This window comes from Lepisosteus platostomus, chromosome 3 (genome assembly GCF_059453375.1).
Source record: "Lepisosteus platostomus isolate fLepPlt1 chromosome 3, fLepPlt1.hap1, whole genome shotgun sequence".
Classification (NCBI taxonomy): domain Eukaryota; kingdom Metazoa; phylum Chordata; class Actinopteri; order Semionotiformes; family Lepisosteidae; genus Lepisosteus; species Lepisosteus platostomus.
In genome coordinates, this window is record NC_142613.1 from 4316680 (window position 1) to 4333169 (window position 16490).

The window sequence follows — 16490 nt, forward strand, 5'->3', positions numbered from 1 at the left end:
CCTCAGAGAGCCATTGTACTGCTGCCCCAGAGCTGCCTGTATATATTATTTTGGTAGAAAATAAGGCCTTTCTGCCCAGCACGGCCACAAGAAACACTGCACCACAAAAAGACAGGCCACTTGTTATGGCCTTGAATGGCCTTTAAATTCTCTGTCTGAAAAGGACGCCCCAGCGCGCGCTCAGTCCATACAGCGGCCCAGCTGAATGAAGGCCTCTCACTCCATTAACAGAAGAGTGCTTCATGCTGGGGCTCAATTGTTTCAGCATAATTCAGGCATCTCTGCTGCGAAATCAGCTGCAGTCACTGAAGTGACTAACTCCCAGGCATTTCCACAGAAAACCAAACAGCCTGGCAGCCTGGCAGTCTTCAGACATGTTTCTGTTGTTGTTGTTGTTACTGTCGAGCAATGTCTATCCCTCTCTCCTCCCCCAGCTGCCCGGTTTATTACCCTGGGCCTGGGACTCATTTTGTCAGCAGATCTCTGCACAGCCACCCCCTCTCCTCATTCTCCTCCTCCCCATGGACTCTGGGACCTCACAGCCAGGGGGCGCCCCTGAGACAGGCCAGACACGTCTCTAAACACACTTTCTTGTTCTGCAGTGTGTGTGTGTGTGTAGGGTGGTGGTGGGGGTGACCAGACCTATTCAGTCCTGTTCTCCTTGGGGAACCCTGCGTCTCTCTTTGCCTCAACGTCTAGCTCCACTGACCCCTTGAAAAGCGATCAAGGCGTGAGAGAGTTGGGTAGCACCCACGGGGCTCGGACAGGACCGTGCTCCAGTCTTCCTGCGCTGAGCGAGCAGGCAGTACCTGTGGCGAGGCTACAGTCCTGCTCTCCCTGCAGTTTCATCACCTCACCACACTACCCTAATATTTCCTCTCCATTTCTGCATTGAAAACTAGCCTCCGTTCGGCAACAATCTGACCGTATTCATTTCAGGGGTGCATTTCATTGATGTGTCACAGCATCAGGCCTATCGGTACCATTACTCCCACAGAGAAGGGGCTGCTGGCTCAAGACCCCCAGCTCGCGGTCAGGACCCCGGTGCTCCTCACAGGACATCCCCCTGACCAGACTGAGACATCCAGAAAGACACAAACGTCTTTGGCCCTGCAGACAATGGGGACAGTGGGTGCTTTAACGTAAGTACCGTTTGCACACGGGGCCCAGGTCACTCTGCTGCCCAGCGCCAAATGGAATCGTGTGTCAGATGCGAATTCTACGCACAACTGAGCGTGTTTGTGAACTTGACAGTCGCCACCTCTGTTCCTGAACTCCTGATTGGCTCATGTTGAATCCAGCTCCTACAGATCCTCTGCAGGTGAATTCACCTCAGATCCAGGCAGCATTGCGATGAAAGCCCACCTCACTCATGGCGTCTAGCACGCCGTCCCCTGAGGAGGGAGGACCCCCGCACAGCTCCTTTCTTGATTTTGTTTTATCTCACTTTGCCGAAGCGCAACTAAGGGTGAAAGGTGAGAGTCAATCGCTGTGGTCCAAAAGTCAACGACTATTCCTACTGAATTCCTAATGAATATATTTCGGGTCAGAGAGGGAGAAGCGCAGCCCCTGGCCAGCCCTGTCCTTCACATTTAATTACGCTGAGGAGAAATCTGACCTCTGTGTCTCACCCCCCCCCCCCCCCCCACACACACACACACACACACACACACACACACACACATGGGCAGATCCAGAACACAAGCCACAGAGAGACCTATTCACGGCCACACAAAGCCCGAGCCATGCGCCTCATTTTCTTCTCGTTTCGCTCGCTAATTAGCAGATCAGGCTTGAGCAGGAGGCATTTTTCGCATTTCGGAAATGTTTACGTTGCCCACTCGTCCTTCCCGAGAGGAGGAGGAGGAGGAGGAGGAGGAGGGGGGGGGTGTTTGGTGATGGTGTCTTCTTGCTGTTCTTTCATCTGAAGCTCTTATTTCAAGGGCTGGGGCTGCAGGCTCCCACTGAGGGCGGTCCTTAGCCTGCTGTGCGTGTGGAGGTGATCTGGGCTGCTCTGAGCTGCTCTCGGACACTTGTCAGTGGCCGCAGGTTCGCCTGGTGCCGAGAGTCCAAGCCCGGGAGCTGTGTCAGATGGGATCAGATCACTTTATTGGCCATACACAGTTTCTTGCATTAGGAATTTGTCTTTTTGCAGGCTTGGGGGCCCAACGGAGTAGGATTCCTCTTCCGGTCGCAGGATATGCACCAGCAACCTCCCAGCCACTGGCGCAGATCCTGAGCCACAGAGCCACCAGTCCGCCCCTTTGTGGAGTCTGAAATTTCCGCTCAGGGCGCTGTACGTGCTGGAACTCTGGGCGAGAGGGAAACACCTACACACCCCCCTTTCCAGCCCCAGACCTTGTCCTCGCACCGGACCCTGAAACGCTCCTCAGCCACTTTTCCGCTTTCTTTATCTTTCCCTCTATAACCTTCCCTCACCTAGCTAACGACCGGAAGCTACAATCGCTTCTCCCGCACGGTCACACAAAAAAATGATTCCGAAAAGACCCCGTGTGGGTACTTCCAGCGGTGGAGTCCCAGGGAGACCAGAGAGCTGAACTGAACGGTGTTGACCGGTTCTGATGGGGCTGTGAGATAAACCGGCCTGGTGCTTCTTGAAGAAGGGAACGTCGTGGGGAACGCAGTCGCAGCTCGGACGAGGGCGAAATTCGCTCCAGGAGGACAGACAAATCAAAGGCAATGTGGCGATGTGGTGGCCTAAATCAGATTTCACGCTTTGTTGTTCAGCGCAGACCGTGCCTAATGGCCGTGAAAGAACCGGAGCTCTGCTGTCTGCCCCCGGGGCAGGAGAGGGCTGGGGGGGGGTTAATGTCTTCTGCTTTTTCCAGAAGCCAATGTGCTTCCCAAACCCCCAAACACTGTTGAGCAAAGCTGAATGTTCCCAGTCAGGAATCGGCCCGTTGATCTTCCCACAAAACAGCTCTATCACGACATCAGCACCACATCCTGTCCGGCACATGTGACTGGCGCAGGCGGCTTTGAAGTCCGGGTGTTTGGATCGCACATGCCCGCTCGGGAAAAAAACCCAAATCTGGAAAAAAAGAAGCGATCGGAAAGCGAGACAAGCCGCTCCCAGCGTCCCGCAGGGTGCAGGCAGGTGTGGCCCTGCGGGACATCCCCCCACAGCCCCACGCGGAGTGGGATCGACATTCCGTACCCAATACGGATCTCCTCTGTTGTGAGCCGCCGTTCCCCTGCGGAAAGGGGGAAAAGACAGGGTCGCCTTCCAGAGGGGATAAAGATGACACTGGAATCGCGCGGTGCTGGTCAGACGCTGAACGGATAATTATTAGAAATAATTCCCTGCACTTATATAGCGCTTTTCTGGACACTCCACTCAAAGCGCTGTACAGGTAATGGGGATCCCCTCCACCACCACCAGTGTGCAGCCAAATTTTCCCGAAACCCTCCATACTGTAGTATTTTGATTTCTTTATAGGATTTCCAAGTGCAAGAATTTCTTGTGTGAAAGACATGCGGTACAAACACCAGGTGTACAACCTCATTGGGACATCTTTCTATGAAACCTGTAACTTTTAAGTCTTACTAATACGGACCAATGTCTTTGCATATGTCGGATCATTGTTAATAGCTTAGCTGTTGCAACAAAAGAATCTGACAGATGAGCTGAGCAAGCATGATGTGGTCTTGCATATATGGAAGTCTGTAGGATGGATCAGAGGTTAGCCCTAAATATATTGATCCTAAAATATGTGCTTCTCCAATACCATGTTGGGTACACAGAGGAGGTGTTTTAGAGTATAAAGGGATGTTTGTGAGCCATGGCAAGCAGATCAGATAGGTAGAGGATTACTCTGTCAGTCTGATCTCCAGGAGGCCTCTTCATTATGAATAAATCGCTTTCAATCCTTCACTGAGCTGCACTGGGACTCGTTTCTCTACAAGACTCCTTTCAGGACACTATTCCTAGTGAACCAGGCAGTGGACACCAGGCCCTGCAGGAGCTGATCTGACACGCCTGACTTTCAGGACTGCAGCAGCTGGGACTGCGCCAGCTGGGTCTCATGGGCCACACGGGGGGGCGCCCTGTGCAGGGCTCCCCAATGCTGGCTCTAACGCCCCCGTCTGCACTCGGGGTACACTCCCTGTCACGATCGTAATCACCAACACCTATCCTGACCCGAGTCCGCTGGGGGAATCTGTGTGGTTCCGCATGGGGAGCTGCCAGCAGGGGAGTTATCTGGCTCTGGAATCAAGAAGAGGCTCACTGGATGAGAATTTAATCAGTAACAGTGATGGTCTTGGCAGGCCAGTGGAAGGACTCTTTAGTTTTAAAATCCTTAATTGCAGGCTTTCTGAAACAATTTTCTTTTCATTCACATTCATTTAAATACCAGGGAGGCTCCTCATAGGAAGCAAACTAAAATGGAACAGGCAGACCATATAAATATTACTATATACTGTCAATACAACTATTTTACACATTTGATGGTGTAAAGTCACCTGGCACCACTAGTATGCTTGTACACTGAGCAGTGAAAGAAACCTGTCACTAATAACTTTGTGAGTTTATTGCTGTTATAAGGAAAATGTCAGTGCAACTGCAACAGAAATATTGTCATTTATTAAACAGACATGACACAGGATCATTCAAGTGTTGAACAACAGGGGCTCTGCTGCGAGTCCCAAGTCAGTAACAGGTGTGGACATGGCTGGACGCAGTGACGCCACACGTCTGGGGCTCCTGCTCAACAGCGGGGGTGCGGCCGCTGGCTGGTGGGGTTCTGTCCCCTTCCTCTCCCCCCGCCGGGACCAGCCTGTGCCTGTTCACTGCCCTGGCTCAGCCCACACGCGCTCACAGGGGCTCGAGCCTGGCAAGGACACCCCATCGCCTGCCGGGACAGCTGCTGCTGCTGCTCGAGCGGCACGAGGATGAGTGTGGTCCTGCAGCAGAGCGGACGGGCAGGAGGAGCCCACAGTCCCTGAGCACTGCAGCACCAGCACTAAGGACCCCATCAGTCCCTACAGGCAGAGATCTGTAGCCACCAGCAACTGCTGCCTGTCCACCACAGCTGGAGCTCCCTCTGGACTGGGCTGCTGTGTCCAGTGTCCTGTTCTGCCAGTCTCACTGGTGTCCACCAGAGCTGGAGCTCCCTCTGGACTGGGCTGCTGTCCCCAGTGTCCTGTTCTTCAAGTCTGTGCCACACACATTCACTAGTGTCCTTCACACTGGGATCTTCTGATTCATCTTGTGCCTTGTGTATGCCCAGACCACAAACAGCCTCCAACATACCACCTCTTGATAAGTGAGGCTTATTGATTCCAGTGTTTTTTTTCTATATTTTCACTGAACACAAAATTTACAGCAGATTAAATCTCCTCATCACCTCAGGTCTCATATCTCTTTTAAATGAAGTGATTTGGAAGAATGAGTCATGAATTATCAAGTATATAAAATACACCAAAACCATTTAATCAATTGTCCAGACCCCCAGTAGTCCAACAATCCTCCTGTCAGTTATCCAGACCTCCAGCCACTAGTCCCACAATCCTGCTGACCAGCATGCACACCCCTGAGGACCAGTCCCACAATCCCATTCTCCAGCATCCAGACCCCAGTCGCACAATCCTCCTGCCCAGCGTCCACACTCCAGTCCACAAATCCCACAGTCCTCCTGTCCAGCATTCACACCCTCGACCACCAGTCCCACAACCCTCCTGTCTTGCATCCAAACAGCAGATCACCAGTCCCACAATCCTCCTGTTCAGCATCCAGACCACCATCCACCAGTCCCACAGTCCTTCTGACCAGTGTCCACACCCCCAACCACCAGTCCCACAATCCTCCTGTCCAGCGTCCATACCCTAACCATCAATCCCACAATCCTCCTGTCTAGCATTCATACCCTGACACCAATCCCACAATCCTCCTGTCCAGCATCCATACCCCGACCACCAATCCCACAATCCTCCTGTCCAGCATCCATACCCTGACCATCAATCCTACAATCCTAATGTCCAGCGTGCATGCTGCATCTAAATGACAATGAAGATGGATGGAAAGCAAAATATTTTTTGTAATCGGAATCAGCACCTAGCCAGCCCCGTCCCGTCCAGAGAGCTCTTGCGGGAGCGAGGAACGGATTGAGTTAGCAGGGAACTACAGGGCCCCGAGAAAGAGAGAAAGAGAGAAAGCGCTGCTGTGGTGAAACACTATCCGTGCAAACCCAATGATGTCATTTTTGTTTCCACACTGGGTTAGCTTACAGGGGCGAAAGAAAGGGATGAATAATGATTGAGCACAGGGTTCGGTGGAGCCGGTATTTCCCTTCCTCACAGAGCGCAGCAGATCCGCAGGCCAGAAGATACGACTCCGCCGAGATCTTTATTAGTCTTTAGACAAACAACCCCCCTGCCTCCCCCTCTCCCGAGATTTGAGGAAGGGGGGGTGAGGGTATTTCCGATTGCTGCGCTGAAGCTATTACAGACATTCCTTTACAATGATAAAGTTGCAGAGCCTCGCTCTGCTCAAAACAGCCCTCCACGTTACCCGTCGCACACCAGCTTCTGAGGTTCGGCTCAGGCCACCGCGTCCAGTAACGTCTGAAACGTCCAACCCCACGCCGCGGTCAGGAAACGCGAAAAACAAAGACTACGACCGTCGTGCCAGGGAGATCAAGTCTGCGCTTGGCTGCAGCACAGCGCTGTCTGACAGACCCGCGACGCCCCCCCTCGCAGTTCTTCACTAGCGGACAGTCAGCAGCGCTCCGGCTCCCCCCACACCTACAGCTGCGACCCTAAATCTGCTCCTGCACGCACTAGGCAGTCCGGCTGCAGAGCAGTGTGATCCACCTCGGGTTTTCCCGGTCCGCCAGGACTCTGCACTGTGCTGCGTGCTGGATACCTCACCTTTGTCACCGCGTTAGGAGCTAATGTGTAAAAGCAATTCAAACCCCACCCCCGTCGTCTGCAGCTGTTCTCACCGGCCCGGTCGCGCACCGGGAATCACAGTTAAAACTAAAGTACAGTAAAAGTCTTGCTGAATGACGGCTTATAGGCTTGTATCCCATCCGGACGTCTGGGGACCAGGTAGCGACAGGACCTGTGCTCCTCACTCTTTAATTAACACTTCATTGTGTTAATCACAAAAGTGATTAACACTTCGCTAACCCCTCCGAAATCTGCAGAGGTTTCTCCCCACTCCGATTGAATCATTAGTTATTCTCTTTCCAGTCCGTCCATCGCGCATCCACAGTTTCAAACAGGAGTCCGCTATTTAGACGTCTTTAAAAAAATAAAGGACCCCCTCCCCGATGGGCTAAACTCGCGCACAACCCTGCCAGGAGCCACAGAAACCTTTCATCTTCTCAAGGGAAAAAAAAAAACTTTTAACGACGCACTGATACAGTAGGTCAGCAGACGTGAAAGCGGCTATAAGGCACTTCGCGTCAGTGTACGAGCCGAAGTGTTCAGCATCGACATTTAAGAGAGAAAAAAAAACAGTGTCATTAAACGCAAACCTCGACCCCCTTCTTAAAATTCAACGAAATGAGGCTCTCCGGCGCGCTAATCTCGTGTTGTTCAACAGCAGAGGAGCTCCTTCACGAATCAAGAGGCTTCCGTGCTAAGTGCGTTGGAGAACTCAATGCAACAGTTATAAAAGCAAGGCAACAAGTACTACACAGTTCGAGGCGATCAACACTTCAGACACGGACGAGCGATCTCCGCACATTACGCTGCAAGCGCCGGTCCGTGTTGCAAGCTCGGGAAGAGGGGTGCGCTAAAGACACCCCGGATTAAAATAAGGAAAAGAAGGAAAACAACGGAACGCAACCCCCCCCCTCCACACACACACACACCGCGTCCCCTTTGTGCCCCCCGGGTCCGTCTAAGCTCTTCCTCCGCAGCACGAGTCCGGCCGCTGTGGAAACGGCACGGAGGCGCAGCGTCGGTAGAACAGCGGTACCTTTCTGCGGGTTCATCGCTGACGGGGATCCGAGCTCCGCAAACGACGCCGTCTCCTCCGCAGATGTCACATAGCTCCAGCGGGCGCGCCGCACCGCGCCGCCTGCCTCTGCTTCTCTGGGCTCTGCGGGACGGGACGGGGACGCGCAAGGCGGTTCCGCAGCTCCGGACTGCAATTACTCCTACCTCCGCGAAGGTCCCAGAATGGACACACACGCACCATCGAGGGGGTGGCAGCTTTAGAGGGAAGACTTCACAAGCAGCCAGCAGAAAACTCCTCCATAGCGCCACCTGGGGTAGATAACGAGCTCACAGCTTTGCTTGACGTTCTTGGCGGATCCTTTCTCCCGCTGTAACGCGGTTTTTAAAAATAGCAGTAAGAGGGAGATAAGAGGAGGGGTGTGGTTTTATTCTTCTTAAGGTAATTGTTAAGAAATCTCATCTTTTAAGGACCAAAAAGAAAAAAACTTTATTCTAGTCTCTATTTCCCCCCTTCATTTTGTTATTGTAATTAGTAGGCAGGACTCCCTCTGCTGGCCGAGACACGCATCGCATCCCTTCGTCTCTAGGTAGGGTGTGTCGAGCTCAGTGGATTGAAGATAAAATAAGATTTTATTGTCCCCTGGGGAACTTTTCTATGGACACACAGCACTCCTGTACATTTAAATAGAATGCAAACCGAAAAAAAAAGAAGGAAAAAAAAGCATTGTACATCTCTCTATTGCACATGTATAACACCTAACAACATGTAACATTTATAACACATCACAAAACATATTACCCTCAAGTGGGTTGTAAAGAGTCAAAATTGTGTTTATCCTTGACATGTGCGTTGACAGCTTTAATGGACAGTTCACCGTCCACTCCCACGCGAGGGCACGTGTCATCTAGCAGACGTCGCTCTGTGCTCCGCGGGTGACATCGCGTGCAGGGAACTGTTCTGCCTGCTCCCGTGTCCGTGGGGACGTTGACTCTCCTATCAGTGCCCCCAAAGTGGCCCAACACGACGAGTGGTTTTGGCATTGCGTTATGGGAAAAGAAGATATTTGTTGTTGTTTTGTTTTGTTTTGTTTTGTTTTTTAAAAGCCATTTACATCGCGAGGACGTCCACGGATCGTCTGTTGTTGCTCACCCCCGACACCCCACCCGACCCCACGCACAGACACGCATTCCCAGTTTGCCTCTGCGATTCCCCTCTCGTCCCGCTCGATTCTCTCTTAAAATGCAATGAAGTGCTGCGCTCCAGCGCCCTGAGCTCCGCGTGAAGTTCAGCAGTGTAGGAACTTCCTAACGAACTAGAGGCGCTAAATGCATCAGTGCTCAATACACTACTTACCAAAGCAAGGCAACAGGCGCTATGGCTGAAGGTGATCCCCGCATTACTTTAAACGGTACTGTCATGCGTGGACGTAACCGGTACACATTAAAACAAAAGACACCAGACACACTCGTTGAATTTTATTTTAGTTGTTTTTTTTTCCCAACACACTTTGACATTCAAATAAGAGAACACCCAAATAAAAAACGTTGCAACGAGAGCTGTAGCGCGTGGGGCGAAGTCCGGGGTTTCGGGGGGGGGGCGAGCCGGGACACGGAACCCCCCCCCGACAGTCACAGCTAGCGAGCGAGGTGGGGAAAGCGAAGGCGACGCGTCGGCTTTTCGTCAGTGTGAGGGCGAGACGTAACACACGCGGGACTGGGGCGCGTCTCTGGAAAGCGCTGGGGTCTGGGACCAGTGTCGCAGCAGAAATAATCACGAAAGAAAGGTGTGTTTGGGGCGTGCAGATCTTTCAGGCAGGGTGTTCGCCGCGAAAGCACGCCGCGTCGGCGGAAACGAGCCCGGGCGGAGGACGCAGGAGGATAAAACCCATGAGGCACTACTTTACACCAAGAGGCGCGGGGGTCTGCAACAAGACGCCCCACCGCGCTGCTGAAGCCGATTCCCTGCAATACCCCCCCCAAGAAGAGGGGGTCATCCCCAGATCATTGGGCTCCCAGGAACCTCAAAAGTGCAAAGTTGACTGAAAGACCTCCTCCGTAAACGTTCACCCTTGACCTCATTCACGGGCCGCTGGACAGAGAGGGTAGGGACCCTCTTACACATCCGAGCTCACGAAGAATTACCGGGTGAGCTTCCCTTTTCGTTATTTTTGTATAAAATGAAATAAATGTCTCCAAAATCATGCTGACGGCAAATAACTGCTTAATACTAATATCCAACAGATAAAGAAAAAAAAAACACCTTGTGAAGCGGAATTAAAAAATATGTAGAGAGCTGCTACTGGTTACTTCACTCAAAGGTTCACAGAAACAAGCATGGGGGATTTCAGATGTTTATTATCATTAGTAATAATAATATTTAACCCTCAGTGACAGGTTGCAGAAACAGGCGCGCGAGTTCGAGGGGGTTCAGTCCGCGAGCCGAACGCGGGGGTCTCGCTGGCAGGAGTGATCCGTGGGGGGTCGAGGGAGAGCGAGTGGGTCAACACGAGTGGAAGGCTCTCGGAGGACTGACGGGGCGCTCGCCTCCCCGGAGACACAAGTCCCACAGACTGGGCCCCCGGGCCAGTATCCGTGAGGAGCGAGTCCAGAGCCCTCCCGTCAGTTAATAAAGTCTCTTTAAAAAGAAACTCCATCATCTCCAGTAAACCTGTTATGGGAAATGTGCTGTACAGCGAAATGGCGTTTGTTTTGGTTTTGGTCATAAATATATATTTTAAAAGTTAAAGATAAAAGACCTCCGGCAGCGACACTTTTGTTACGAGCGCCATTACAGCAGGTGTCTTGATTCTCTGCTGCAGGTCAGATGTTAAAGTTCGGTAAAAAACCGGAGCCATGTATCGACATCCTTCTGAAGCGGTTAGCTCAGCGTCCCTGCTGTACGCTGCCTGTATGAGGGGAAGCGAGCTACGATTCCGAGGGGTGTCTGTGTGAAGACAGTCTCCTGACAACAACCCGCCCGGTTGACAGGCTCTGCCCGAGCGGACGGCACGGTACAGCAATAAGAAAAACAGCACAGGCCTTGATTTTTACACTCCTGCTTTACCCGTCCGGTTAGAGCGCTTCATATTGGATAATTAATATACAGTGGCTGTGACTGTATATTATATATTATATTATATATATATATTATACATAAAGACTGTTGCTTCTTGTTTGTTTGTTTTTTCGTCTTCTACGCAACTAATTCATTGTCAGGAGGGACTTTTCAAAGTTATTTTACGATGTTGGCAGGCGCTGCCCAGCGCGAGGAGTCTTGGGGGCCAGGGGTTCGAACCAACCCACCCCCCCCACATCCAACCCCCCCACCCCCCTCCTCCCTCCCTTCTCTCCGGGATCAAAAGAGCGACAGCCTCTTCTTCAGGTCGTTCCGTTTCCATAGCGACAGCCGGTCGAAGTCCTCGATGGGCATCCCGAACAGCTGCTGGAACTCCTCGGGAGCCAGGTGCCGCTGCGCGAGAGGAAGAGAGACCCAAGATCTGGAGGACGTCATTGAGGACCTGGAAAGCCTACGGGCCGAGCGGCACGAGCAGCGGCAGGGTTCTGGGTAATGCAGGGGGGGGGGGGTCCCGGGTTCAATTCCAGGAGCCGGGGTGCTATCTGTGTGGAGTTTGCATGTTCTCCTAGGGTTTGCTTTGGGTTTTCCCCAACAGCCCAGAGAAATCCCTGAGAGGTTACTTGGCTCCTGGGAAAGCTGGCCGTGGTGTGAGTGTGTGTGTGTGTGTGTGTGTGTGTCTGTGAGTGTGTGTGTGTGTGTCTGTGTGTGCCCGGTGATCGACTGCCCAGGCTGTGCCCTGCCTTGTGCCCGCTGTTTGGAGGAATAGGCTCCAACTTCCTCACAACTCTGTGGTGTGTGTGGGTCCTAGTGCCCCAGCACAGTCATGGGGACACTGTACTGTAAAATAGTCACGGGTCTTTGGATGAGGGTCTGCTCTGTCATCGTTAAAAATCCCAGGGCGTTTCTCAAAGAGTAGGGGTGTTATCCCGGTGTCCTGGCCAAATTCCCCCCCTGGCCTTTACCCATCATGGCCTCCTAATACCCCCCCTCTCTGAACTGGCTTCATCACTCTGCTCTCCTCCCCACTGAGAGCTGGAGTGTGGGGAGAGGACTGGTGTCACATCGTCCAGGTGGGGCTGCACACTGGTGGGGGTGGAGGGGATCCCCATGACCTGTAGAAGCGCTGTGAGCGGAGTGTCCAGAAAAGCTCTATATACGTGTAGGGAATTATTATTATTATTACATGGGTAAACATGGAAGGTGTTTTAGGTAAAAGCTGGTTAGAAAAGCTGTGCACAGAAATGTGCTCCTACTTCATACCTCCAGCCTTGTCCGGTCAACTCCAGGTGGCAGCTTACTGCGCCCCCTGTGGGTGACAATCAGCATTTCATAGGGATAAATCTGAGGAGACAAAATACAAATACTGCAGTTTTAATTGCCAGCTCTTCTCAAACAGACCACTGAATTGTTCAGAAGAGTCCTTCTTACTATAGATACCAGCAACCTGTAAAACACACAATATGCCAGCTTTGTGTAGTGCTTTGTGTGCTAACAGTGTAGTCACCAATGTGAAACTATCTGTAGTAGACCAACATCTTAACAATGAGTGTGTGTGTCCAAGGTTGTTGAAAGCCTGCAGCAGACATCCCATATTAATTCATTTGGATATTCAGTTTGTTTCTAAGGTGTCTGCCTGCCCGTTTCCTACATCCTGTCCCATACTGGACACACACAGAGCCATGATGTGGACACACACAGAGCCATGATGTGGATACACACAGAGCCATGATCACACACACACACACACACACACACACACACACACACACACACACACACACACACACACACACACACAGAGCCATGATGTAGACACACACAGAGCCATGAGCACACACACAGATCCATGATCACACACACACACACAGAGCCATGATGTGGATACACACAGAGCCATGATCACACACATACACACACACACACACAAACACACACACACACACGCACGCACACACACACACACACACACACACACACACACACACACACACACAGAGCCATGATGTAGACACACACAGAGCCATGAGCACACACACAGAGCCATGATCACACACACACACAGAGCCATGATGTGGACACACACAGACCAATTTGGACACAGATACTGAACACTGTCCAGTGTGCAGGCGGAACTCACACCTTCTGTTCCAGCATGCTTGGCAGCGAGTTCCCTCTATCCATTCTCCCCCTCTGTGAGTCTCCGTTCTAAGTAAGCAATCAAACATTCAGTTGTCAAGTAATGATGTCAGTGTTTACTGTAACAATTTTTAATGTTGGTATTAGAAGTACGAAATGCAAAACAGTAATGTTTTGTATCAGATGTATATATTTTTACTGCCAATATGAAGTAATATTTTATTTCTTACAGAGATCAAAAGAAATGCAAATGGAGTCACTGTGTGTTCATGACTTATTGTTTTCTTTGTTCCTGAAGTACTCATGAAGGCTTACTGATTGTAAAGCATTAATCACAAAACAAGTAGATACAAAGTTCTTACCTGCAAACCTGCGAGAGAGAAAAAAACAGAGATCAATCATACTGTTAAGCATTAACTTCTTCATTGCACATCTCTTTCACTTAAGACGTTTCAAGAGATTATCACAGCAGCACAGAAATGCTGCTTTAACCCCCAAAGGCAACTGCTATTTTTACATCACTGTGCGAGCCTTTTTGCAATGAAAGAAAAGGAAAACAAATGGATAAACATCATGCTGTGCCTCTACCTGACCCGTGTCAGAATGGGTGTCATGTTGGGTAACAGGACTGCTCTGAGCTGACCAGCAATGCAGGGGCTCAGCTCTGGTGTGTAACTAACCTCCCTCTACCTCCCATCACAAACTCTCTACAACACAGAGCTCTGCCTTCTGCAGGCAGGAGTGTCACTGAAGGCACAGCAGCAGGGTGCCACGCCGTGATGCCCGTACCTTGGCCACTCTTGTCGCTGTCTGGTGACGAGAACTCTGCGGACTGCAGCTAAAAAGGAAAGCAAAACACACAGGAGTTACGACAAGCCGCCCTATAAAATCTGAACGCAGCTTGCGATGCCCATGTTGGGTGGATCAATGCCGATGCAACTGCATCCGTGCATGGAGTCTGAGAGAAGCTGAAGCCACTTAATTATGCCCAAGATAACAGTCAATTCCAAGCACGGCACGCATCAAAATCTCACGAGCCGCGCTGGGGTTCTACTCTGGGCCATGCACAACTGGCCAAGAGCCACTGGATGTGGGGCTGAACAGGCAGGAGTTCGCCATGGGGCTTCTGGAAACCGTGGCCAACAGGTATGCAAACCAGTGGATTATTTTTTACAAGGTGCTTGAATTTCCCAGCTGCTGTTACTCTGTGTTGCTTGAGCACTGATGCCACTGACCCTGGTGCCCTGGAGCCAGCTGTACTGCAGAAGTGCGGGTTTCAGCCGTAACCCTAAACACTAAACACTGAAGACCTTCCAGCTGCTTATCATACACCTGAAGTTCAGTTTCAATATTCTTGCATAGCGCCTTTCAATCCAGAGCATCCTCAAAGTGCAAATCATATGGATATAAAAGAAGTACAACAAACAAAAAAAAACAATAATGCAAAAACAGTGTACATGTGAAATTCTGAAGAAATAAGTAGGTTGGAAGAAGTGGAGGGCATCGAAAAGCATGTAAGATTGGAGACGAGATTTAAGAACATCAACAGAGGGTGAGTGTTAGGTGATTAGGAAGAGCTTTCCCAAGAGGGGTGACAGCTGAAGAGGCTTGGACCCCTAGCCTGCTGTATGATGTGACACCCTGAAGTGCTCTGGAGGTCAAGGGTATTGCACAGCAGCTGCATCAGTCAATATCCCAGCCAGGGAAGGGATCCCTCAAGTGTTAGAATTGAATAGTGAAGCTGGTTTTCATGCATTCAGCGCTTGCAAACAGGTTCGGGAATTTAGACCAATGCTGAAGATGCTGCTTGAAATTTTTGTCCATTCTTCATCATTGCTCAATCCACTCAACTCATTGTGTCGAAGTACGCTTGTACACTTCCAGTATACTAAATTTAGATTTACCATTGCAATGAGGGTGAACAGTCACGCGATCGACAGATTTTAGTGTTTGATTTTTCTTTGTGGTTTCTGCCCGTGATCTTCCCCGCGTCAGGCCGGGCCCAACTCACCCTGGTGAGGCTGGTCCTGCTGCACACTGGGAGAGAGGTGGACTTGGAGGCCACGGACGAGGGTCCTGTTGGGGAAAAACAGCGTCAGAGTCCTAGGAGGTCAAGCAGTGCGGAGCAGTATGGTCAGGAGTGTCTAGGCTCCAGGCCTGTGTGGGGCCCAGCTCTCGTACCCTTTAGCATGACCCTCCACCAGGATATCCTGGATAGAGGTGTCAGCCGAAAAAACTGAATGATAAACTGGACGCTCGTACAGTCAGGCTGTAGAAGAAAGCATCACGCCCATTCCACCCTCCTGAAACTTCAGCCCCGCTGATTTCAAGAACAGAAGAGCAGTTCCAAACAAAAGGAGGCAATTGGGCCCATTTGGCTCGCTTGGTGGCAGTTAATTGAACCGATGATCTCATCCACTTTGGCATCTGAAAGTCCCACTTAGTCAGGAAGTAAATGGAAAAGCTGGCAGTGGTCTGTTCCACATTCATTAATCAGAAAGTCTTCCAGAACTGGAACAGTGCCATACACCACCAGGAGACTCGATCAATTCCTCCTCCCTGGAGCTCTGCAATTCTGACCTCCTTTTGGACCGCTTCTACTGTTTAAGCAGGCAGACTGGTAGGAAATAAACTCTGTGGAGCAGAGGTCTTCAATCCTGGTCCTGGAGGGCTAATGTCTTCGCAGGTTCTCACCCCAGCTTGGCTCTTAACAGCTTATCTGGGATAATTTCTACAATTTCTCCTGGCCTCTGAGGGACCTGTAGACCTGTAGACCTGTAGAGGGACCTAGGAGACCTGCAGACACAGTGGCCTTCCGGGGTCAGGCTCTTTCATAGAGTTTCCACTCAGTTCCAGGCCGGCTCCTCACAAGCTCAGAGAGCAAGGGCCCCGACTCACCCAAGTGCAAAGGCGTCCTGTCGGGAAGCGAGCGGGTTTTCCTCCGGATGGGTATCGACTTCTCGATCTCTTCCTTCAGGATCAGTTTGCCCAGGTTCGACTGGATCTGAAAGAGACAGGACAGCAATCAGAGAGATCTCCGCGGCTTCTGGCCCAGGTTCAGTGTGCAGCACAGGGCAGGGAATCACCGGGACACTGGGATAGAGACACTGTGTTCCTGCAGGAGCAGGGCTGGGAATCACCGGGACACTGGGATAGAGACACAGTGTTCCTGCAGGAGCAGGGCTGGGAATCACCGGGACACTGGGATAGAGACACAGTGTTCCTGCAGGAGCAGGGCTGGGAATCACCGGGACACTGGGATAGAGACACAGTGTTCCTGCAGGAGCAGGGCTGGGAATCACCGGGACACTGGGATAGAGACACTGTGCTCCTGCAGGAGCAGGGCTGG

The 16490-nt window shown here is 51.3% G+C and overlaps 2 protein-coding genes across 11 annotated transcripts in view; both read right to left on the reverse strand.

Moving 5' to 3' along the window:
- LOC148674149 (actin filament-associated protein 1-like 2) overlaps positions 1-9246 on the reverse strand; it is a 37999-nt gene extending 28753 nt beyond the window's left edge. The window contains exons 1-2 of one of the 4 annotated variants that reach the window (XM_088624009.1): positions 8729-9246; positions 7949-8238 (exon numbers count right to left, since the gene is read on the reverse strand). In XM_088624009.1, coding sequence (XP_088480135.1) covers positions 7949-7964 — 16 coding nt within the window. In that variant the 5' untranslated portion in view covers positions 7965-8238; positions 8729-9246. Of the gene's footprint in view, positions 1-983; positions 2555-7948 lie in introns of those variants that run through there. The other 3 variants (XR_015934948.1, XM_088624008.1, XM_088624007.1) reach the window with 3 other exon arrangements.
- Positions 9247-9390: 144 nt separating this feature from the next.
- The window catches only part of dmtn (dematin actin binding protein), a 35616-nt gene continuing 28516 nt past the window's right edge, over positions 9391-16490 (reverse strand). For 6 of the 7 annotated variants that reach the window (XR_015934949.1, XR_015934950.1, XR_015934952.1 and 3 more), the window contains exons 11-15: positions 16040-16145; positions 15153-15217; positions 13145-13979; positions 12266-12311; positions 11308-11398 (exon numbers count right to left, since the gene is read on the reverse strand). Coding sequence is in view for 1 of the 7 variants with exons in the window: in XM_088624011.1 (XP_088480137.1) it covers positions 11285-11398; positions 12266-12346; positions 13145-13210; positions 13917-13979; positions 15153-15217; positions 16040-16145 (495 nt within the window). In the remaining 6 variants the exon portion in view is untranslated. Of the gene's footprint in view, positions 11399-12265; positions 12347-13144; positions 13980-15152; positions 15218-16039; positions 16146-16490 lie in introns of all 7 variants that reach the window. The other variant, XM_088624011.1, reaches the window with a different exon arrangement.